The following is a 24979-nucleotide window of genomic DNA, read 5'->3' on the forward strand; positions in this document are numbered from 1 at the left end:
GGAGGTTCAAAAAGTTTGGAAACCACTGAGACAGAGAAATCACAAGGTTGTTTGAAACTCTACCAGTTTCAAACACTTTGATACTGGTGAGTTCCAGCTGGTCCCTCCTGGCTGCTCACAGGAGCTCTGAGGACATTTTCCCCACACTGAGCAGTAAATGCAGCTGACCCTGATGCCTGCAGCAGCACAGAGCACACAGGACAGCCCCTCTGCGGCTGTCACACTGCCCACAGGCTATCAGGATACCAAATGTCTTCTCTTTCCAGCCTTTCATGGGGCTTACTCTGGCTGCTACACTAAATGTAAATAAACAGGTATTTATATCCCTGGCATAGTGAGCCCATTGGAAGGAATGCTTGACTCCAAACTTGCACTAGAAACTGGATCTGTATATTTAGTGAGTGAGCAAACTGCTGGTGGCTATGAGTACGTACGCAGCCTCTGTGCCAGCAAGATGGGAGCATGTCTCCTGTGCAGACAGATCTCTTAATACCTTGATCCACCATTCCTTTGGGCCAGGAAACTGGTGCAATGAGCTTTTCTCATTATAATCAAAGTATTAAAATAGCCAAGTCTGGAATTAAAGAGCTCCTTTCTGATACACGCGGTTTCTTCCTATTTGTGATGAGTTTGTTTTTTAAAATGAAGCCTGAGATTCTCATTAGCAGCAAGTGAGTGAAAACAAAGTCTGCTGGTGGTTGAATGTGTGTGGGACAAATGCAGCAGGTTTTTGCCTCAGGAGTGCAGTGCTGAGCAGCCCATGGCTCCAGGGCAGGAGCTGCCAGCGTTTGCTCAGGCCTCTGCTGGGAGCAGATCTCCAGAAGTGATTTTACTCCAAGCATGTTTCTCTGGCTACAGAGCGAGCTCTGGGGGTAGGAAGATGTTCATTCTCTGCTTTGCAGAACTGTAGGTGAGCTGTGGAGCCTCCTGGTGTCGGCAGGAGTGGCAGAAGGAGCATTGTGTGACCTTGGTGAGGGGCTGAGTGCCAGGACGGGCTGAGAGCCGCCCTTACTGTGGCACCAGAGCCCATTCATGGAGAGAAACAGCCATGGTCAAGTCAGTCACTACAGAAGCTTCTCAGAGCTGCTTGTGAGCTCTTTGTTAATAATCATTATGATTAATCACCCAGCTGGCACGAGGCAAAGAAACCTCAGTGTACAAGTAACAACAGACTTAGAAACAGCTCCTGCCTGCCGAGATGTAAAACTCCTCTAGAGACGAGAAGTACCAGAGGCAACAAAATATTTTTAGAGCCTCTCCTGCACCTTTGTGTTTCATTTCTGTTTATTTCCTTTGTTCACCAGACTGGAAAGACTGCAGTGGAAGAGAGCCTCAGCACAGGAGACACACGGAGGCCCTGGAAGGGCTCCTGCAGCAGGTCCGAGCCGCGCACCAGCACCACAGCTGCCGAGGTGAGCAGGAACGGCTCTGCTGGGCTGGAGCCTCGCTGGTGCCTTCACTTTTAGCAGTTTTCTAACTAGGTCATACCTTCTCATTCACCAGGAAAAGAAAGATATTAATATTGGCCCATCTGGAATCACTTTAGCACACTATCTCCCTCTTAACCCTTGAAATTAGTTGGATGAAAACGTCGGAAGGCTGCAATGTGCACACACACAGGCACAAGCTTTCTCTCTCCATACCCTACACACCTACTGATTTGTTTTTCCCCACAAATTAGTTTCACAAGGGATTCCACTAAAATGTTTCAAGGAAGGCTCTTTTATTTTTTCATATAAAGAAATACTTTAGACAGTTAACAACTGGTTTGGATCAAAAGGGAGGAATTGGCTGCCTCCAAATGGAAGATACTAAGTGGATGGCATGCCAATCCATAATGAAAAATACTTGCACAATGCAATGGGAAGATAAGATTGCTACATTTCAAAACAGAATGGATCAAAACTAGGAGAGAGTTCAAATCTCAGCCAATCTTCATTCATGAGAAACAGACTGTGCCTTTAATAGCTCAAGAGCCAAAGCAACATCTTGGCATTCTTTTTAGAACCTATATAAAAACTCCTGTTCTATATGTGTTGTTGAAAAGTACTATTTATTTTCTTAAAATAAACTTCTAACTGGAATAAAAATTGCAAAGGGACTTACTTTAAACAGAAAAGTTAAACTATCATGAAGTTTTCATTTTTCTTCACCTAGTATGACTGATATGTCAAGTTGCATCAACCAATTTAAAATCACAGAAATATTTTGAGCTGAAATCATCTGGTTGAAATGAAAAGATGCAGCCCTTGTTGCAAATTTGTAACCATCACACTGATCCACAGTCTGACACAGCCCATTGTAACCATAGCAACTTCAACTATTCATCTATGATGCTTGGAAAGGAGATATTGCAAGAAAATTTTGTTTCTCTAATTAAAATTCATGCAAACATTATCACTTGCAGGTGGTCTTGGTACTGGAAATACAGATGATGTATTCTATCTCTTACATGGATTTTGTGCTATTTAAGAAGGGATTTTTTGTGGTACAGTTTTTCCTTTCTAGAACTAGTGCCTATCTCAGCTCTTTCAGGCCACCTTTCAAGTCAACAGGGACTAAGTGATGGAATATCTGAAAATATTCTTAGCATAAATTGTTTTACTGACATAGCAGCCCAGAACAAAAGCAGTTATAAGCATCATACAGAAAACACCTCCTTTTGACATTCTGACACCAGTGCCTGCTTCTTATAAAATTTCACTGCTCCTGAAATTAAGCCCAGTGTCAAAAAAAAAATCACTTCATTGTTGATTTCCTAACACCTTTTCCTTGAATAATAAATTACAATACAGAAAATGTGTTCAGTTCAGAACATTTTCTTCTGTGCCTGAAAGGCTGTGGGACCCCACACTGGAGTCAGCTTGAGCAACACCCTTGCCTCCAACCAAATAAAAATCTCATGATTGCTCGTAATGCTAGCATTACACAGTAGTACATTTTGGATAAATCAGCATGGTATCATCATAGGAGAACCTTTGGAACTTTCCTTAAATATATGATGATGTCAATCCCTTTTATTTCACTAATTTGGTAAGAAATCGAAACAAAGTTTGCAGGAAAAGTAAGAATTATGACATCACTTTGACTCAGAAATTTTATTCTGATATTTATCAACCTCAGTGGAATCTGAAGTGTTTGATCAAGGATCTGAGATAAGCTTATCAGAGAACCCCAAATAACAGCTTTCACTTGATGTAATGCAGAGGCTTGATTTCTATTCTTAATTCTATATTAGCATGATGGACTGACAGGGTGGAAGTCAGCCTGGGCCTGCTGTTTACACACAGGCTGAGGAGCTGCCCAGGCATTTTTCTGTTCTTTGCCATGACTCCCTTTACCACATTCCAGTAAATGCCAGCCTTGGGATCTCTGTTTGCCCCATCTGTTGTAGCGCTGTCAGTAAACAGCTGGACATTGTTTGAGGAAGATCCTTGACTCTGCCTCCAGTGCTGATGAGCTGTGAGAGCAGAGCCAGGCTCTGCAGGAACCAGAGCTCAGTGGGAGCAGAGCTGGGTCCATCCTGGTGCCCCACAGTGACTCCTGTGGATTCAGTGGGAATAGAGCTGGATCCATCCTGGTGCCCCACAGTGACTCCTGTGGATTCAGTGGAACAGAGCTGGGTCCATCCTGGTGCCCCACAGTGATTCCTGTGGATTCACTGGGAACAGAGCTGGGTCCATCCTGGTGCCCCACAGTGATTCCTGTGGATTCAGTGGAACAGAGCAGGGATCAGTCCTGGTGCCCCACAGTGATTCCTGTGGATTCAGTGGGAATAGAGCTGGATCTATCCCGGTGCCCCACAGTGACTCCTGTGGATTCACTGGGAACAGAGCTGGGTCCATCCTGGTGCCCCACAGTGATTCCTGTGGATTCAGTGGGAATAGAGCTGGATCCATCCTGGTGCCCCACAGTGATTCCTGTGGATTCACTGGGAACAGAGCTGGGTCCATCCTGGTGCCCCACAGTGATTCCTGTGGATTCAGTGGGAATAGAGCTGGATCCATCCTGGTGCCCCACAGTGATTCCTGTGGATTCACTGGGAACAGAGCTGGGTCCATCCTGGTGCCCCACAATGATTCCTGTGGATTCAGTGGAACAGAGCTGGGTCCATCCTGGTGCCCAGGCACCTCCAGTGCCCCACAGAGATTCCTGTCCCACTTGTGCTCCAAGGGCAGGACAAGTGACAGGAAGGTGGAAAAACCTGAGAGCCATCAACCTGAATGGTCTGAGATTATCTGAACAATGCAGGCAAAAGCCTCAGAAGCTAGAGGGGCTGGAGGACAAGGCTGTGTGCTGCTGCTCCTGCGGGATCTGGGAGGGGACATTGCCCACATTCCAGGCAGATCTCTGCCCAAGTCTGTTCATTCAGGCTCTGCCTTCTGCCCTGTGCTCTGCATTGCAGGCGCTGGAGAAAACAAGCTTACAAAAATACCAGGAAGAATACACTGGAATGTACAGTGAGTTTAAGAGCTTTTGGAATTAGATCAGCTGTTGCTTTTGAACCTGCTCTGTGATATGATGAAATCTCTGAGGGAATTACTTAGGAAGCTTTGCTTTCATATGTTTAATCTTCTGGAAAACCCTGATGATTATAAACAACAGTCATCCATTTGTCTTCATAATTCCATGCTACAGACTATCATAACTGACTTAGAACAATTGTATGTCCTGGCAACACTTCAAATATATTTTTAAGTATTTTTTTTCCTTTTAGATCTTTCTTTCTAAGCAATTCAGAGTGGATTAAGTAATTGTGTGATGCTTCATTAAGAAAGGAACCCAGCTCTTCAGTAGAATTCTTACCAGATATTTTCCTTCTGAAATTCAGTTGAAATGTTTTTTACTAGACAAGTCAGAGGTGAAATAAAAATGTTCTCATTTTAATTTGATTCACAAGCAAAGTAAATAGTTTTAATTGCATTTAGCAAAGAGAAGGATCTCTAATTCCACAAAGCATTTAAGATGTTTAAATTATATTTTTTTTGTGAGAATATACAAAAGTAGACTTGAAAACCAAGCTGTAGACTGAGAAGTTCAGGTTGAGAATTTAAGAAGAGACCCCAGATGCACACAAGTTTGAAGGGATGGTTCTTATTCTTCCAATAGGTTGCTTTTAAGTATGGGTTGCAGTTACGTAAAAAACTGCAAAGAAATCTTTATAAACCCTCCACCTTCAAAGAGAAAGGCTGCCAATGTCATAAATACACTTTCTTATTTAATTGTTGCCTATTTCAGACCAGGTTTGAATGCCTCTGATCTAAATCTAATCACTGGAAATTCTCCCATCTTGGCTGCTATGTGCTCACTCCCAGGCTTCTATTAAAAGAGCTCACAGCTCAGTTTCTGTATCATTTGTTAATATAAACTTACTGTGTTGCTACTGATGCTTTTTTTATGAAGGTTATTCTATGTTATTTATTAGTTAATTAAGTAACAGACAAAGTTCCATTTCCTGCAGATCCAAATTATCCTCTAATCTCAGCTCCATGTTTTCTGGCTTCTAGACACACAATACTGTAAAATAAAAAGCAAACAGCAATATAGGAGAGTTTACCATCTCCATCTAGTTTTACATTAATTCTTTTGCTGTTGGCTTCTGCAAAGCTGGGGACTAAACTCAAACCACTAAATAGACCAATAACATATATTTCACTTGTAATGCACCCTCTTATTTTAATGCTGCAGTGTCTTGGTGCTTTATACAAAGTTATGTTGCTTTACCTTCAGTAATTTCCTCCTCCATTTCTTCTGTATAGATGGAGGGAATACAGAAGAAAATAATTAGAATGAAATTTATATTCCTAAATTGATCTTAACCTTGGAAGAATGAAACAGTAAGAAAGGAGTTTTTATGTAGCATTTGGTTTACATTACTGCAATACAGTGAAAAAAGTTCACAGTAAAATAACCATTATCTGAGGAGATATGGATGGAAATACAAAGGAATATTTTTGAAAGAGAAGAAAACAAAGTAGTAGTCATGGATTTGGATGAGTCTGTTTAAGCTGAAGAGTGAATTGGAGAATATGCCACGGAGAACAAGTTTGCACTGGAAAGACAATGGATGTGATGATCTAATAAGTCTCACACATCTGAACTGTATGATTTCACCCCCAACAGAACCTTGTTCTCTTTGTACTCGCTGTTCCACAGAGCAGTAATTACTGCTAACAATGTGTCTGCTTGCTGGGCCTTTCAATGTGCCAATCATGGTGCAAATTTATTCAGCATTTTAAATATGCTGAGCACTTCCACAGATGGGCTTGTGAAAACAGCAAATTTAGAGGTTCTTCAAATACTCAAAATTAGAACTCACCAGGGAAACACAGGCAGGCCCCTCCTATTCTGCACCAGAGGTAAGTGGGAAATACTCTGAGGACACCTGAGGAGATGAACTGCAGCTTTCAGCAAGTGGCTCTTCATGAGTCATGGGTTTTCCCACTGGAGAAGGGTGTCCCTCAAAAAGGGTGTCCCTCAAAATGTTTCACACTTCAGTCTGGATGGGGATCCATGCTTCATCCAAATAAACACTCAGATCCTGGAAAAGGGAGATGCACTTTCACAGTGACATTTTCTGTTTTGTCTTTCTTTTCATATCACAGCAAATATCTGAATAATTAACTCCATTTTTCAAAGTATTTCTGCTGTTTCTCTTGCAACAACATTAAACAGCACAGACATTGCAAAAACCAAAACCAAACCCAAACAGTATTAAATGCCCATTGCTTTCAAATCCAGGTATGAACAGCAACTGCCAGTACATTATAAAGTGCTGCTTGTCCCTGATTGCCACCTCTTGGTGTCCCCTCCAAACCTGCTCAGGCACACAGGGGTTCACAGCTGTTACACAGAACTCAGGGCTTTCAATGCCCATGGGAAGATATTTCCTTGGTTTACAAGGCCATGCGTGAGAAAAGACATTTAGTCAAATTCATCAAAGTGAAAAAAATGCAATGTATGAAAATTTAACAATATTTTTCTTAAACATAGGGACAATTTTATAAAATTCTTCTATTGGAGAGCTGGCTCAGAGATGCTGGCAGGCACACAACAGGTCTTAACCTTGACATGAAGTGAACAAAAGAATTTAACACCTCTTCCTTGGACTCAGATTACTAGGGAGCAAGGGTAACTGTGGAAGCTCTGAGACAATAATGAGAGGAAGTTGCTGTGATGGAGAAAAAAAAATCCAAGCAACAGCAGATGTATTTAATGTGATATAGAGAAAGATGAGGGTTAATCTGGTCTCCTCAAAGCTTTTCCTTTGGTTTCACTGGTGATGCTGGGATGTCAGTGTCAGCCAGTGCCCCAGTTATTCACTTCTTAGAGGCTTAAGCTACATGTGGTAAGAAATTTAGAAATTACAACACCCTAAAATGTTGACTGATGATTCAAATCCCTTCTTGGGTTTTTGAGACCACTTGTAAAATTCCCATCCTCTCTGAGCATTAAGAGTGTGTAGGGCTGTTTCAACCTTGCCTCAGAGCAAAACAGCTTTATCTTGTCTGAGTTTGCAGCAAGTAAGGAAATTGTCTGCTGCTGTGTATCACTAAGTTAATGAAAACACCATCAAAGGGTTGCATTTGAGCATCTTTCTAAATGTTGTCTTTTGAAAGGAATGTAATGGGCACTGACTGAAATTTAGTACTGTGGTTCAAGAAACAAAGGTTTTTTTATGAGACACTAACTGAAATTTAAGAGCTGGGTTGGGTTTGCTTCTTTTTCCCATTTCAGAAAGTTCTAAATTACAAAATGCTGGTCGCAAGCAATCGGTTTCCAGAAGTCTGAAGCACCTTTTCCATTCATCAAACAAGTTTGTGAAGACTCTGAAACGGTTTGTCATTCCTTCTCTGTTCCAGGCATTCTGAATTTTGGCAGTTGTTGTTGTGTGTTAGAGAAAAGAACCTTAGAAATATGTGTGAATATGCCACTACTGATGAGACAGTAATTGGTCAGAATGAGCTGATAAAATCACAGATGTGTAGGACTGGTGCAGCTGACAGGAAAATAATGCTCCAGCTCCTACTGAAATCAATAGAATGTTTTCCTTGTTACTTTTGGAAGTGGATTCAAATTGTTACAGAGTGAAATATTCTGTGTAAACCCAAAGTGCAGTTACTGAGCTGTTTGAAAGCATTGCCTCTGTTGCTGCTCATTAATGAAACTACAACATTTATTCATTCATAATGTAAGGCACAGAGCTCAGATAACACTTGAATAGTCCGCTGGCAACAAGCTACACACATAGAACTCTGACATCCTCAGCTGGGTTTGCAGCCCACTGTGAGCCAACTCTCAGCCCTAATTATTTGTTTTAGCAAATGGAAGTTGCTTATTCTGGATTATTTCTTCTTCCATTGCCAGGAGTGTTCAATTTGCATTTTCTTCTTTGTATTTTGATAAGGTTTTGATTCTTTCAGAAGAGCTCTCCAGAGTCTTTAAATTCCCTGCAGTAACTACTTAACATATGTAACTAATTGTGAGGGTAAATATTGAAAGGAATGATCTCTATAAACAGGTTTGCAGATATGTTAGCCAAATTACACTCAATTATACCAATGTAAATCCATAATAACCCACCTGATTTCAATTGAGTTACTTCAGATTTGCTCTGAATAAAGGAGGGCAGAACTAAGCACATTAATTATAAGTTTTAGTAAAATTTCTGATTTCTAAAGGGCATAAAGTCTCCATTGTGTACTGTGTACTGTGGCAAAATTCTCACTGAGACTGATGTCAGTGGCTTGCAAAGATCCGTAATCTCTTAGATTCACGTAGTCTCACATCATCTAAAGTGATAAACTTCCCAGATATTTTTCAGAATTTACTGACTGAAGGTGCATGACCTTATATTACACAGAAGTTTAGACCAGATGATTCACTTTGTCTCATCAGAACTTGACATCTACGATTCTTTGACTAAATTTGGCATGGATGTGAATAGACATGAAAGGTGTTTGATAGTGTTTCCTTCTCTCTTTAGGGGACTCTACTTATCTGTTATACTTTTTTACAAAGACAATTTGTTAGTAACCAATGAAGATCAAATCCCAATTGTGGAAATCGATGACTCTCACAGTAGTTCAGTTATGCAGGATTTCCTGTGGTTCACAAAGGTAATGGGAGTCTCATTTCATCTACTGCTTCTGCAAATGTGTTTCTAGCAATGCATAGGCCTCAGCTCATCACTCTGAATGTATGGAATGATGTCAGTAAAAAGCTGAATGATGAAATGCTCTATCACTCATGTTAAAGGCAATTTTCACAAACCAGTCATGTGGATTAAATCCTGACTGGGCCACTGACAGTGATACAATTAACTCTTAAGGTATGATCCTAGATGAGTGATTGCTATGTGGGTACTTACAGGTTTTATGGACATTTAGAGCAAGGGCCTAAAGAAATAACCAGGGGTTTTAAATTTGGTATTGTGGTTGTGCCATCACTCAAGTTGTCTCACACGACTTTTCTTATACCACAAAGAACAGTAAATCAGTTTTGCACAGCAGTCCAAAATCAATTGAAACAGGTTCATGGTGTTTACAGAATACCTCCTGTGTAAGTCAGTATCTGTGCCATGTTTATCCAGTCAGCTGAATTGTCATCTGCAGAAACACAAAATGTGCAGTATCTACTGATTTTTCAAGTCCAAATTGCATTTTAGTATCACTTCTGCTTTTGCAAATGCCGAGAACAAGAGCTGGTTGAAGTGGATGTGTTTTTGCAGCTGTCGTGCATGTGGGATGACATCAGGTGGCTGAGGCAGAACATGGCAGTGTCTGTGTCCTCCTCCACTGCTCTCCAGGCCAGGCAGAAGATGCTTTCAGCAGCAGCACAGCTACAGGTGGGTCCCATGGCACATTTCTGGCTGTTAGCTCAGTGACTTTGCTCTGCAAGGGACAGAGCTGCCAGCTGTCCCTGGGACTGTTCTTTGGAGCAGCAACCTCATCTCCAGAGAAATGAGGCACTGAGTCTCTCCTGCCAGGAAGGAAGGAGTTTATTATAATAGAAGTAAAGAGCAGGAATAGCAAAGGAAAGAAACAATAGGAAAAAAGAACAAAAGAAATAAACAAAGAAACAAATATGAACCAGTAAATAATGACCAGGCAGAGAAGCCTGTGAGTTTGCAGATTGAGAATTCAAAGTTATAATCCTAGTATTTGCTCTTGATAGACTCTTATAGGCTTACTCATTATTAATTATTAGTCTCTTAATGAAGCATTTAAAGTCTGTTCCATTCCAGCCCCTTCAACAGATACAACCTGAGTGTTACTGAACAGGTCACTTAAATCCTTCTGTCTCAGTTCACTACTTGTTATGCAAACAGAAATTACACTTCTCCAGCAGAACATTTCTACCTTTATTGCAAAGCTTTGAAGTTGGGTTAAGTTGGGTTTCACGACAACATGAAATCTCTAGATGGCAGGCAGACACTTCCATTAAAATAGTTCCTTTTGTGGGAAAATACATTTTCAAAAAGCTGTGTGCATGGTTGTTATGGAAAAAGTATATCCAGGCCTCACTTTCTCCTACCTTTTGTTGAAGCCACCAGAACTTCCCAGAAAATCAGTGGTGCACTGCTGGCATTGCTGCAGTGCTGGACACTGCTGGACACTGCTGGTCACTCTGGCCACACGTCCCCCAGGCTGGGTCACAGGGACCTGGTGTGCAGCCCCCCACTCACTGTGGGGCCATTGCTGACAATATGCATGGGGGAGTTTGTTTTACACCTTTTGGTGGATGCTGTGCAGCCTTCCTGGGCAGCCACCTGTCTGGACTGATTTCCCCAGCGTGCCCCAAAGCCCAGCCTGCTGAACATTATTGGGGAACACCTGTGTAAGGCAGCAGCTGCTTGTCATCCTTGGAGCTGTCACTAGGGGAAGTTTTAACTGGATCTGCTGAATGTTCCCCCCCTGGGGCTGGCTCAGCTCAGGTGGCACAGGTTTGGTTAGCTCAGCTCCATCCCCCCCGTGCAGATCCCCTTGAACAAAAATCTGCCCTGGGAGACACCCAACATCCCCAGGGCATCGTGGTCTTATTGGCTACCAGGGAGGCAAAGTGCAGAGCTTGAAACACAGAGACACAGCAGTTATGCCCATGTGGTGTATTCCCTGCTGAAGTTTTGCCAAATTTATTGCCCCAAATGTCTGTTCTGTTTGCTTGGTCCCTGAGGAGCACGGGGATTGTCACCCAGCTGCCAACGTTGTGTGGCCTCATGGGATCCACCAACAGAAGGATCTCAATAAAGTTCATATGGTTGAATACTTTTTATTGAGGCAGTTAATAGACTGACTCTGCAGGAATTCAGGACAGAATGGAAAAGATCAGTGATGACACAGCTGCTCAGGGACCAGATCAGTAGAGCGAGAGGCAACAGGGACTGCAACTTTGCCTGTTGTTACCAGCAGACAACTAGAGCAAACAAAGCACAAGTGATGGTGTAACAAGCTAAGCAGACACAAAACTTTTTAGGGCATGAATCAGTCCCATATTGATATTAGTGGGTCCCCCATTCCCTGTGCTGGAATGTCATTCACAACATAGTGACAATAAAGAACTGTTTGTTTTCATCTGGGCACATTCATGTGCTGCAGTAATTAATATGACAATGAGATGGCTAAGGACTACTGCCAGGATCTGCCCCAGCTGGAGACACAGGGATTAGCACAAAATGTACACTCAAGACAGCCAAAGTCAGTCAGAGAAGGAGACAAACCCCAAAAGGCAGGGCAGTTAAAAAAGGCAGAGGAGATGGACTGTACAGACCCCAACAGTCTGCCCTGGAAAGAGATGCACAAAGCTGCAATAAACAACCTATACTGCCCAAACCCAGGCACTGTGCCGACTGCTGAGAGTTTATAAACAATTTCATAATATTAAAGTTGATAAGTAAATATTGCCTGCTAACTGCAGATAATTAATTTCAGTATAATCTATTGGTTTACAATGTCATTAAATTAATGTACAGCACTTCCCCAAAGATACAATGTGCTTCATTGTGAATTCAGTTTTCCTTTTACACTACCCTTCTCCCTATCCAGCTTACTGTAGATCTCTTGAAAAATCACAAAGTAATGAGCATATTTTAAATGTTATGCATTTTTCTTTATAACATCTGGGAATCTCTTCAGTGGCTGGTCACTGGATTGAGTGTGTTTGCACCTATAAGCAGATGCCTTACTGTGTGAGGAAAGGGATTTTAACCAAAATATATATTTTATGTGGAGTCTTTTTAAATTACTTTTCTTTAATCCTCACAGATTTTCCTGGAGAGCTGTGCCTTGGTAGTTTTGTGAGTTTCTGCCTGTTTTGTCTAGCACATTATTGGTATCTGAAGTAAAAGGATTCGTGTCTCTTCAAATCCTGTGCTTCACAAACACACTGCACAGTTTAGCTCCAGAATGATTTACATTCAGCACAAATATGAGGGTCTCTTGCTTTTGTTGCTGAAAATAATCTGAATAATTTTAAAATGGAGAACAGAGAATGGAGATTACAGTTACTTAACATAGAAAAAAATATTTAAAGTGTCTATTAGGAGTGATTTGAGGGAAAAGGAAGAATTTTATATGATCTCTGACATTTGGTTGTGGGAAGGTTCAGATAAGCACCCAACTCTTAAGCAAGTTCAAATCAAAGAAATCACCAGCAGACCAACAAGTGCTTTCAAAAATAGTATCTTTCATCTTCACATGACTGGGCAAAACAAGGAAGTTTGGCCCAAATAAGTGAATTTCTTTGCAGTAAATAGGTGGATCAATTTGCCTTTTACAAAGGCATTGGGTCATAATAGTCTTTCTGAGGTTCTCCATTAAGCATTGGAGTAAACACTGCTGGACCAAATGCATCAGAGAATCCACAACTCAATCCACAAACACAGCCTGAGGGAAAACATTTCCTTTTGTCACTAAATGGTATGACTGTAAGGCAAGGGTTTGAGAAACACAGTGCCTCATTCTTAGTGAAGCTAACCGGAGTGATGTCAATGAGCACAAAATTATGTTTCAAATGATACTCTCCTGATATGTGATAAATAACTTTCATTTTGTGTTTGTTTTCTAGAATTTGCTGGGAACTCACAATTTAGGCAGAGTTTTTTACGAGCCCATCAAGGATCGCCATGGCAATATGCTGATAGTTACTGTCAGAGAAGTGGAGAGCCTGTACTCATTTTTTAACGGCAGATGGATGCAGGTATCCAAACTACAAAGCCAGAGGAAATCCCTCTCAACTCCAGAGGAGCCAACAGCATTAGACATCTTGCTCATAACAATCCAGGTAGTGCTTTGCTTCTCTTACTGTGTGTTATTTGCTTTTGTAAAGCCTGTGCCAGAGCCCCCATTTTTGGAAGCCTCTTGTAGAATTTTAGGCCTTAGTCCAGTGCCCAATAAAATTAATGGCAAGGCTCCCATTGAGAGCAAAGACTTATATTACTTCCAGTGGATCTGGGATCAGATCCTTAATATGCAAAATATCCATGAGATTCTAAAGAAATTACTTCAAAATCCTAGCAGAGAATTGTAGTTTCTATCAATTTCGGGAAACCAGGCTATGGAATTTTGTAGCAAGGGATATAAAAAAGCTTTAAAATTCTCTGGGATGTTCTTAAGCACCTATACAGACACTTCGAATTTCTACACTCTGTAAGATTTTTCCATCCAACCTTGAAAACTAAATCTAGGTTTTAAACTTTACTGTTCTACTTAATAAGCTTGTTCTGTGGGGTTCAGCGTTCCTTGGAGCCTGGTATAGCCACTAAGGAACCCTTAACTGACCATAACCCTCCTTTAATTTCTGCATCACATGCTCCTAGACTTGCAATTAGAGAAATGCCAAGGTCAGGACTGATCTCAGAAGCTGCTTGGCACACTCAGCTCAGTTCCCATCCCTGAGTGGGGGTTCAGAATTATCTCTGAGCACACATTAAACAGAGACAGTCTATGTTAAGATTAATACATGTTTTCTGTAGGTAACAGCAGCCAATCTCCCTAAAATTGTTGCACAATTACCCAAAATACAAGACAAATCATTGTGTTAGTCCCTTCTTTAGCACTGTCCATGAGATGATGGCTGCTGTGGTTAATTTTTGAATTAGAGGCACTTTCTGGGGCACAGACTCTGCTTTTCATACCGGGAAGTGACAGGCAATCAAAATATATGTTACCAGGTTTTAGGAATGTTAAAAAATTTCCAAAAGACAATAAAACTTACCTGATCTATGCTAGATTTAATGTATTACAATGTGTTAAAGGTGCAGAAAATTGTCAATCTGGGCAAAAGTTTTATATTAGGAAAAGCAAACTGCAGTCCTGATCAGATTTCCACAGAGATCCTAGTGGAAAAAATGTTCCCCTAATGGTTTACACATTCCTATCTAATGCCCACCCTTTCTTCTATTACTTGTTTAATCATCGAGTGGGTATTTTGTTCATGAAGTGCTTGTGAAAATGAGGGTCTAATTGCACTGGTCAGAGCCAAGCATAGCACTGGCAGATAATTTGATGGTTCCAAGAGTAAAGGCACAGGGCCAGGTGTCTTAATCCTCACCCACTGCAGAAGCACACATTTCTCAGGATGGATGGCAGCAGACATCATTTTTCAGGTAGTTTTGGAGAACTGCTATACATAGCTCTAAAAATGTCTCCTGGCCTCAGCAAATTCACCATCAATACTAATTTCCTCTAAGCTCTATTTGTTGATAAAGATATTTGTTCAGAAAACGCTGCCACTTGTTCAGTTTTGCAAACTACCAACCCTCATGCTGACAGAGATCTTCCTGTTGACAGCAGGTGACACAGAGCAGGTTTTGGAGAGATGTGGGCTGGCATCTCCCTGGGGACAGCCCTGGCTCCTGCAGCCCCTCTCTCCCAGCTCTGCCCCAGAGCTGCCCTGCTCTCTCTGTGCAGCCACCAACCAAACCCAAACCAGGGAACTGCTCAGCTGAAAAACAACTGCTCCTTTTCCCAAGTTGTTTTCCAGAGGAATCAGTTCCCTGACCTGGCTCACCACTGAAATGATCAGACAGGAGGCAGAGGTGGGGGTTATTTAAGCCAGTTTAAACACCACAGTTGCAGAAGATTGAAACCTCAGGTTGTCAGAGCCAATTCCTGCATGACACAGAGACCTTAGAGATCCTGTGTATGGCTTTAAGTGAGAAGTTGTCCAAGTGCACCCGAGCTACCAGAGATTATTCATATGCTTAAGCATGTGCTTAAATGCTTTTTGAATTGGGAACGGCGGCTGTAAAAACATTTGCTGCTTTCTGCTCCCAAACTCTTCTGCTTATGTGGAAAAAGAGAGGAGATTTTTATGTAGGACTGTTTCCCTTAAACCAGGACATACTTTCCTATCACAAACGAAGTCAGCAGCGCCTCCCTCCCGGCCTGTACCTGGGCTACCTGAAGCTCTGCAGCTCCGTGGACCAGATCAAAGTGCTCGTGCTGCAGAAGCTGCCCAATGTCCTGTGCCATGTCAAAATCCGAGACAACAGCAACGTCTCCAAGTAAGTGAATACAGAGATTTACTTACAGAGAGAGAGAACAGTTGTTTTAAGTTTGAAACAATTGATCAAATGCTAATGCCGAGGCAATTCTGCCATTGCAAAGCTGTAGGTGCAGCGTGGTTTGGCTCTGGAGTGTGGCAGAAGGGTTTGGCTCCAGGCTGTGCCATCCCAGAGGCCCTGCTGGGCTGAACAGGTGCACCTGAGCTTCCCCAGCACTCTGAGAACCTTCCCAGAGCACATGGATGGGGCCCATTGCTTGCTAAGGATGGTGTTCCATGGTTATTCCAGTCCTGCACAGGGGTAATGACCTGTTCAGAAGATCATAGCCTGCAGCCCTGCCTCAGCCTTCAGTGGATTCGGTGCCACCCTTTCCATGATTTTCACTGACTGTGGAGTGTTGCTGTGGGGAATTTTTCTGTTTATTCTCTTGTGTGATATCTGGTTTTTTTCACCCTAAACCACAGCAAACCCACAGCAATTGAAAACCATATTTATAAATGCAACCAGCCAGCAAACTTCTGTGCTTTGGAAAAGCCATTTTCCCCTTGTCCACTGCTCCCCTTATCCATTGGCAAGGGCCCTCTTTGTACTGCCTGGTCCTTGCCCAATGGAAAACACATTTTATTGATCTTTTTCTGGAGCTTTTTATTCTTGTATCATTTCAGCAACCAGCTGAGAATTTTGCACAAGGAAAAAGGACCTGGATATTTACATAGACAATAAGGATATCCAGAATGTAGTAGTGAATACTAACAACAATGTTGGAAGGAATAGAAAGGCAAATGCTTCAGAGTTTATAGCAATCCCTGACTCTTGAAGTTTCAGATCAGAACTTTATTTAGGAACAGATTATACCACAACTATTACTTGTCTTGTAGCGGGGTTTCCTGTACATTCTTTTTCTTTTTTAATGTTCGATGCTGGCTGCTATTCAAGACTGAATACTAGGCAGGGTGAATTAGGGACTGGATCCAGAACTATGATTCCCATGTTTATCAGGTCTCAAACAGAGACACATGGAGGAAAGCAGGAAGTTCTTTGGCTGCAGTCAGTAGAAGATTGTCCTTCACAGAGATCAAACCTCCTGTAGCCATTTCAAATGCATGTTTTTTAAAATATTGTGGTAGATGGGGAATGCAGAATGTGAAAGAGAAAACCTGGAGTGAGAAGCCTTAGTGAAATATTTCAAAGGCAGTTGGACTTCCAGAGGAATGTTCAGCCTGATGTACATGTGCTAGAAAAATAAAACTTTTCAAAGTTCAATCAAGATATCACAAGTTTAGAATGTTTTGGTATATGAGGATTAAACTATCAACAGATCCCAAATGCACATACACTGAATTCCTGCTTGTGCATTGAACTGTTGTTATATTTCTAATTTTAACTTGACTCAACATACAGAGATGAGTGGGAATGGATCCAAACACTTTCTGGCTCAGAATCTGTGGAAAGTATGGATCATACTTCAGACTGCCCTACTCAATTGTTCTTGTATGAGCTCCAGACAGCAGTGAAAGCTCTCCTCAAACAGATCAATCTACCTCTGCATCAGGTATTTGCCTTTGTGGGATTTATCACCTTTTTAATACCCCATTCTTAAGAACACAGCGAAAAGCTACAAAACTGTGCCACTGAAAAGTAGAGATTCAATGTCAGGGTTGCAAGAAAAGCAAAGCAGAGAAGTTTTGTATTCCATTGTTCTGAGGGGGAACATCTTCAGTAAAACAGTTCTTGTCCTGGACATGTGAACACTCAAGGATTAAGAGGCAAATTTCAACTGCCTGCTATTTTTTTCATCTTATAGCTTATTTGTGCAACTTCAGGCAGGTCCAAATAGGCACTTTTGCATGAAAATTGTAGTTTTGATCACCTTTACGAAGCTGACAAAGAAAAAGAGTCATTTTTGCAGGCAAGCACAGCAAGTGACAGTTTTTTGGGACACTCTGAGTGAGGCTGTAGGAAAGGCCCAGCAAAGACATAGCATTTTGCTGGGTTTTGCACACAGATGAATGTACCCCCTCTAAAACACAAAGTCCCAGACCTCCAGATTTCTGTGAGTGAGGAGAGGTGTCTGGCTTTACATTTAGGTACAAGAAATGCATATGTGAATAAATAAAGTCAGGAAGAATAATCTATGATGTGAAAGATCCATGAAAAAATAAGCTAAGAAGTTTGTTTCTTGTTTACATGAATTCCATTTTATTTTGGTCTGCAAAGGTAAAGAGGTCTTAAAGTAGAAGTAAATCATCTTTATATCACTTCAAGGTCTGTTTGTCCAGCTAGAAAGATGTGGTCTTAAAATAAATTAACCTGGTTCTACATTTCTTGATTTTGAAAGGTTTAGGCTTTGCTTTTAAAAAGGAATCCATCAGTGCTTCACCTTGTAGCTAGGGAAGAGCCAAGTAAGACTCAAGTAAATCCAAAATTAAGACAGATGGTGTGCTGCCTTGTGGTCAGTCACTCTAATTCAATAGGGCTCTGTACAGGTCTCTATATTACTGCATTTGCTTGGAGGTTATACCTTTTGTGCAACCTTTTTCTCTTCTTTTAGAGTTAGGGACTAAAATATTGAAATCACTGTGCAATATGTTCTTCAGCTAAGCATCTGAGCTCACGCATTGTGCCTGAGAGATGGATATCAATGTGACCTTGTAGTTCAACACAGATACAAATGGTCTGATGGCTCAGCACCAAGCTTTCATGTTAATGAATTGCATTTTTAATTCCACGGATTTATTTATGTATTTTTATTATTTTTGTGGTAACTAGGAGCAGGGACAGTGGCACTGGGGCACAGCCAGGGCAGAAGGCAGTGCTGCACACAGCAGCTCTGAGCAGCCTCAGGCCACTTCTGCCTGGGCCATTTTCTCTTGCTGCAGCACTTGTTAAACCTTTTCAGTGCTGTGTTGAGGGAGAGCTGCATATTTCTCTTAACCAACCCTAAATTGAATCTTAAATGTTTTTAATTGAATCCATTTTCATGTTTTCACATAATTATGCAATCATAATCTTGAAAAGCACATGGCATGTGATCATTTTCTGCCTAATAAGAAACATAAATGTTGTTTTCAGGGGGGTTGTGCCTGTGTGTGTTGTTTTAATGTGGAACATTGCAGCTTTAAATCTTTATTTTATGTAGTGACATGAACCCACATTTAGCCACCACCACCCCCCCCCCCGCCCCAAATATTTACGTTTTATAAAAATTCCGAGCTTGATGTTGTGCAAATTTTCTTTAATGTTTTATATCATTTGGGGTGTTGTTTATATAAGTGCCATGTTGTAATTCTCTCCTATTCCTTCCCCCGCGCGTGTCCCCGTACAGGCTAAGCACTTCCGTCTGTACACACAGGAGGTGTTGGAACTGGGTCACAATGTCTCCTTTCTTCTCCTGCTCCCCGCCTCAGACGACGTCTGCACTGCCCCAGGACAGAATAATCCTTACACCCCACACTCAGGATTTCTTAACCTCCCTCTTCAGATGTTTGAACTTGGTATAGTAGCTTGCTTCACCTAGAAATATTAACCCAGTCTCCTTATAATAAAATCACAAAGTTGTATCTGTTTTCCCCCTTGTCCCAGTGGAGAGTCAATAAATCACATGATGGCTTTGGCAACAACACTCCCTAGAACGGTGTACAAGTTACAGAGGGAGCAGAGCAGTTAAAGCATGCACTGTAGCCATCGTTATTGAAATGCAGAGCAGACAGCAAGGCCCACAGTCATCCACTATGTGTCTATAAGCTGCTTTGCAAGATGATGTTCTTTAAAAATCAGAACCAAGAGATATTGCACATGACACAGCAAGGCTGGAGTGGGACAGGAGATGCAAAAAACATCTCTCTAAGTTGTCACAAGGATAATTGCTGGTTCTGTAATGGGGATTTATGCAGATCCTGATTACAGATGGTCCTACTCAAGGTCTGACTCCTTTACAGCTTTGTGAAAGGTCTGAATAGATTTTCCCATATGAAGGGCATCTTTTTCCCTTTGATACCTGGAAAAATGCAGGAGACTGTCCTATTGCTGTGGTGCAGCAAAAGCCTGTTGTGAAAAATGCCAAAGCACTGGACTTGAATCTCTTTCTTTGGAGAGCACATCTGCTGCTGCGGCAGATTCAGCTCTCTTCTTCCACTGCATTGCTGACTGGGCAAGAATTCTCCAAAACAGAGTTTTCCAGCTGTTTCACAGAAGACATAAGATGCTTGAGCTTCAAGGTCCTCTATTTCTCATTTCTTCTTCTTTGGTCCACAGAGAAAAGAAAAGGTTCCACATAAAAGCAGCTCATAAAGACTTAACAGTTCTTTTTAGAAAGAATATTAAAATGTGGGGGCTGCTGAGCCTTACATGTCAGTCTGCTCTGTTTCCTTCTGGCCTGTAAAACTGGGATCTTTCTTTCCTCTGCCTTCAAGAAGAGAGAAAGATATGAGCCAAAACTGATGGAGTCAGTGCACCAGGAGCCACTGCAGGAAAGGCTTTAGTGGCAGCTGTGTGCCAGTGATGTCCCTGTCAGAGGTTTATGTGACACCATTACTTTCCTATCAGAGCCAAGTGCTGCTCAAATCATTTAGGTAGGAGGTTAGATATTCATGGAGGGTATTGCCTTGCCTGTGTTTCTGCAGTCACTACTCATCCATGACCTACCATCACCCAGCAACACAAATTTCATTTGGATCAGGCATTTGCAGCAGCAGTGGATTTATGGCACATGAGCCACAGCCCACTGTGGTGCTGTGACAGCTCTGGGGGTTTCTGCTGCCCGTGGGAGGACAGATGCCAGCTGAGCTGCCACACAATTATGAGTGGAACAGCCACACAATACATGGTGTAGTCTGCCAAGAAAAAGTTACCCCTTCAAAGGACAGCTAATGTAAGAGTTAGCTCAGTGCTTTGGGTCACATGGCCGTGGCTGCAGTGCCCTAGAGCCAGACTTTTATCTTCTGATGTGCCACCCTGAAGCCTGTTGGCCTCTGAGGATGGAGCACATCATTTCTCCTGGTGAGAGGGGCCTGCTGCCCTGCTATGCAAATTAATGCACAGAGCATATTAATCTCTGATGCAATTAATCTCCTCCCTAGATGTTGTGCAGGCTATTTGATTCTCATTAGGTGGAACACGGGCCAGGGGCAGGAGTGCCTCTCATTTCAGGGACACAGCCTGCATGGGATGGTGCGGTGCCACCAAACATGCAACAGAGCCACCTCCCAAAAGGCATTCCTGGTGCAACCCTCTCTGTTCTGCAATGTTGCTGCAGTGGGAAAACAGTTCATGGTAGAGAAAACAGTATGGAAAGCTGAATTTTACTTTTGAGTATTTTTTTAAGTAAGCAATCCTCAGGCCAAAGGCAGATGACATTTCAATATGACTTATTATATATGTATCCCTGATGTTCTATAAAGTGACTGTGATTCACATCTCAAATATTAGAAGCTTCCATTCCCCATTAGCTGGTGGCTACCAACTATATAATTGCATAACCACAAAAGACTACGTTGAAGTAACATTTGTTAAAGTAACATTAAAGGGTCTGACTTAAAACCACAAAGGCTCGAAACTTCAGCACTGGAGCCGAAACCGCAGCTGTAATTCACTCAAGAGTCCACCACATATGGCATATGTACTGGAAGACCACACACTATTCACACTGGATCCCTGCAATATCTAGGCATTGCTGAAACCAGAAGGTAGAATTCATTCTTTCACTCTTTTTTGTGAGATGTCTGTGTTAAGATTAGGCCTTTATTGTTAATGCTAAAAATGTTTCTGTGATTGGATCTCTCAGTTGAACAAACTCTTCTCAATTATTCTAATCATACTGTTTGTAAGGGACAAGTAGACACGGGACACTGTTTTCATTTCTTTTTAAAAATATTTTTTATGAGAAGAATATATGCATTTTACACCTGGAACTCCCTGAAAAATGCCCTGTCCCAGTCCAGGGGAGCAGCAGCAGTAAATCCCACTGGCACTCGCTGCTCTAACAGGGTCAGCTGTATGTTTGCATTTACTGCAGCACCAATGAATGGGGAAGTATTTCTGAAAACTTGCTCTCCCTCAGCAAATATGAGTACGTTTGCACTGCCATTTGGAGAGGTAACTGCTCAGTTTTGCCTGAGCAGTGGCAGGTCCTGGAATAATGTATCCTTAACACACTGGATAAATTGACATTTGCAAAGCTCCATGGCACTGTAGCTATGCTGTCTCTGTTACCTCTGGTAAAGAGGATAGTTCTGTGCTGCTCCAAAGTCACATTATACAAAGCAAGAGGTCATGTCTGAACTTTTTGTGTTACCCTTCTGCAGGAGAGTTCAGAAGATGATGTGTGGTAACACCTAAAAAAGTTTTAATTATTTCTCCCAAATTGTGATAACAGTGCAGTCCAAGAGAAAGTTATCAGCCTTCAAATTTTTTTGTTTCATTCTGAAACACTCAATTTAAGAAAAAAATTAAATATTAGTTTCATTTTCCAGCCATGTCACTACTTTCTTGATAAAAGAAATGATGAGCTATAAAAGCCTCAGAAATAGCCTTTCTGATTAAAGCCATCAAAGGCAAGATAGCCTCTGGAGCTGCATACTAAGGACCTGATTATCCCTTCACTTAGATGTAATTAGAAATGATTCTTTTGAAATCAGTGAAGCTACTGAGTAAATCCAGTGTAAATGAGAGGAGAACTGAAGCCTGTATTATTAATTTCTAGCTTAAAGAAAGCCATCCAGAGTTAGTTACTATATTTAATAAAATTTGTGTTCTGAACGCTAAGGATTTCATATTTCATAACCAGAATGTAACAATTTTCCTTTGCACTTGGTCTTTTCACAGCTCATTTTTGCTGTTACAAGGAAAAATTTATAAGCCTGTATTGCCGCCTTTCTGCTGTCATAGAGCTGGACTCTCTGAAAACCCAGCAGTCCCTGAGGGAAGCAATTTCAGACAGTGAAGTCGCTGCAGCCAAACAAAGACACCAGCAAGTTATAGACTACATACAGGTAATAGTCTGTTTCTGACTATTCCAAGGAGATTTTAAGGTGGCTTTCTTAAAAATTGCATGGGGCTGTAATTTGAAATCTAAATGGAGAATTATTCACAGACATCATAAAAAGAGCAGTTGTATCAAAAGTGCAATTCTGTTTTTATGAAATTCAAACCCAGAACATGCTTTCCTTAGTTGTTGCTTTTATAGAAGGATTTTTATGGGTAAAATCAAATGACAGTTATACTAGACTGTTATAAAGAAATGTGTCAGTCTGCTTGTAAAACTCCCTCCCATCTAACGTGAGGTAAGCTAGCACCATGTCTGGGCATTCATTTGTGTAAGAGTTTTTCTTTGTCTGTATGAACTGGGGACATTTTTCACCACAATAATTTGGCAATTAAAAAAATTTAAATGAAAATTCAGACTAGGTTGTGGAGACAACCTCCACCAACAATATCACACTCAGGAACACAGCTCTGCATTTCAGATGTCAAGCTGGCCCCAAAAGCAGCTGTGAGCCTGGCCAGCACCATGCAGTGGCACTGCCTCAGTCCTCCAGTGCAGGAGGATCCCCAGTGTTACCACACTTGTCCAATTTGCTTATTCTCTGTCCCTCATCCTGATTTTCCTCTACTGCTCCCAAATCAAGACTTTACCTACTCAACTAAGGGCTCTTTGAACTACCCTCCATTGTGCAGCACAGTAAAGCCTATCCTTTTGCAAATGATTTTGATAATTGGTTATTTATAGATAAAGCTCATTACTTTTGCAGAGTATATCTACGAGCATGGTTGACCTGTCTCTCTACAAGAGAGATGCAAATAACTTTTCAGCTCTATATTCTTAATATTCGTTATCTTCTGTTGGAATAGGGGCCAAGACACTATCCCATTGACAAGATGTTTGGCCCTCCATAGAACAAAAGGATAATATTTCTATTTATCTTTGTTCTGCATGCAGACCCCCTTTGCCTTGTCCACTTGGAGCTTTGGGCAACCTGCAGCAGGGCAGAGAGGGAAGATCCATTGTACTCCCACTCTCACACTCAGAAAATCTAGCTTTCTTGCAGTCCGCAGGAGAATTTGGAAAATTTTTACCCTTCACATAAAACCCAAGCATTTTTATATTAATATACAGGTACTGTATAGACAGTTCTGTGTTCCTCTTTTCCAAAGTGTTTGAGTCACATATCTATGCTGGGAAAATAGGGGAGAACATTTTAAACTTCAGTGTTTTGTGCTGAATTATTGTGACAGTGTATTAGGCTTGTCAGGTTTCCTCTCAAATGAAAACCAGCTGCATTCCACCTATTGGCAAAAATATCTCTGCCTACCACATACCACAATCTTCACTGGTGACCACAAAACCACAAGAGCATTTGTGTGATCCCAGATCTAAGACAGTGTTGAAGTCACTACACAAACCAAACATTGTAAAGAGCAAGGGACTCTATATAAATGCAGTTCTGAAAAGGAGTCAGAGGGCAACTGAAAAGTAAAAATTATTGAAAAAAACCCCAGCCAGAATGTAAGGTACTTGGAGTCTTTACCAGAATGTTACAGAGAAAGGAAAGAAATCTACAGACACTGAAACTAAAACTGAAGTTAAGCTGTAATTCATATCATGTAATGCTTCAAATGTTCCTAAATTGTAAAAGAACCACCGTTCATTACAATGTCCTGGGAGAAACCTAACAGGATTTGCATTTTAATAAACTGCATTCAGGATGGTTCTTGTTTGGGGTTGAGGGAGGATCACAGAAAGGATGTATAAAATCTCTAAAATCAAATAGGTGAGATGTTTGCTAACTGGAATTCTCTTCATGGAGCTACACTGAAGTCTTGAAATCATGCAGGATTATGAATTAATCTCTGAACCATTTGCTATTCTTATTGATGTATATTCTTAGCTCATATTAACTCAGTGGCAAGGCTTGCACTGACATCATTGGAGTCGGGATTTCACCTTTACATAAAAATGGCCATACTAGGTCAAAACCAAGATCCAGCTGCCCAGCTATCCTGCCTCCAACACAGCTCATCAGGAACTACCCCAGCGAATCTGACATCTACAGCATCCCTTGGGAGTAACTTTCACACTTTGAATATGCATTTTGTGAAGCATCTCCAGCTAAGAGAAGTTGCCTTCAAATATCAGTCAGCAGGCTCTCTGATCCCTCTGGCACTCCCCAGCAGACAACTGTCACTGCACAGAGCACCCCTCACTTTTGCCTCTCCATTACTGACTGAACTCTCACTGCATTCTTGCAGAATGTAGCTTGTGTAACTGCAAAGCAGCTTCCCTCAAGCACTGCAGTATTAATAGGAAGGCTCACTTGACATTCACTGTAGGAAAAGTGCAAGGGAAATTCTAGAAAGGACACTGCAGCAGGAGGGTATTTACTCACAGCTACTCTCATTTGATGGTTGCAACATTTGCTCAGCCATCAAAGATCTTGAATGGCTTGAAGATGATGTTTAAAGATGTTGAAAATGTTC

At 41.5% G+C, this 24979-nt stretch overlaps 1 protein-coding gene across 1 annotated transcript in view; it reads left to right on the forward strand.

The window, feature by feature from the left end:
- Nucleotides 1-24979, forward strand: part of ANKFN1 (ankyrin repeat and fibronectin type III domain containing 1) — a 59604-nt gene that overhangs the window by 30828 nt on the left and 3797 nt on the right. The window contains exons 7-15 of the mRNA XM_058817435.1: nucleotides 1305-1412; nucleotides 7738-7837; nucleotides 8987-9119; nucleotides 9731-9847; nucleotides 13066-13281; nucleotides 15339-15505; nucleotides 16907-17057; nucleotides 18831-18999; nucleotides 22328-22494. Of these exons, the coding sequence (XP_058673418.1) occupies nucleotides 1305-1412; nucleotides 7738-7837; nucleotides 8987-9119; nucleotides 9731-9847; nucleotides 13066-13281; nucleotides 15339-15505; nucleotides 16907-17057; nucleotides 18831-18999; nucleotides 22328-22494 (1328 nt within the window). The remainder of the gene's footprint in view (nucleotides 1-1304; nucleotides 1413-7737; nucleotides 7838-8986; nucleotides 9120-9730; nucleotides 9848-13065; nucleotides 13282-15338; nucleotides 15506-16906; nucleotides 17058-18830; nucleotides 19000-22327; nucleotides 22495-24979) is intronic.

Source organism: Ammospiza caudacuta, chromosome 19, assembly GCF_027887145.1.
Source record: "Ammospiza caudacuta isolate bAmmCau1 chromosome 19, bAmmCau1.pri, whole genome shotgun sequence".
Classification (NCBI taxonomy): domain Eukaryota; kingdom Metazoa; phylum Chordata; class Aves; order Passeriformes; family Passerellidae; genus Ammospiza; species Ammospiza caudacuta.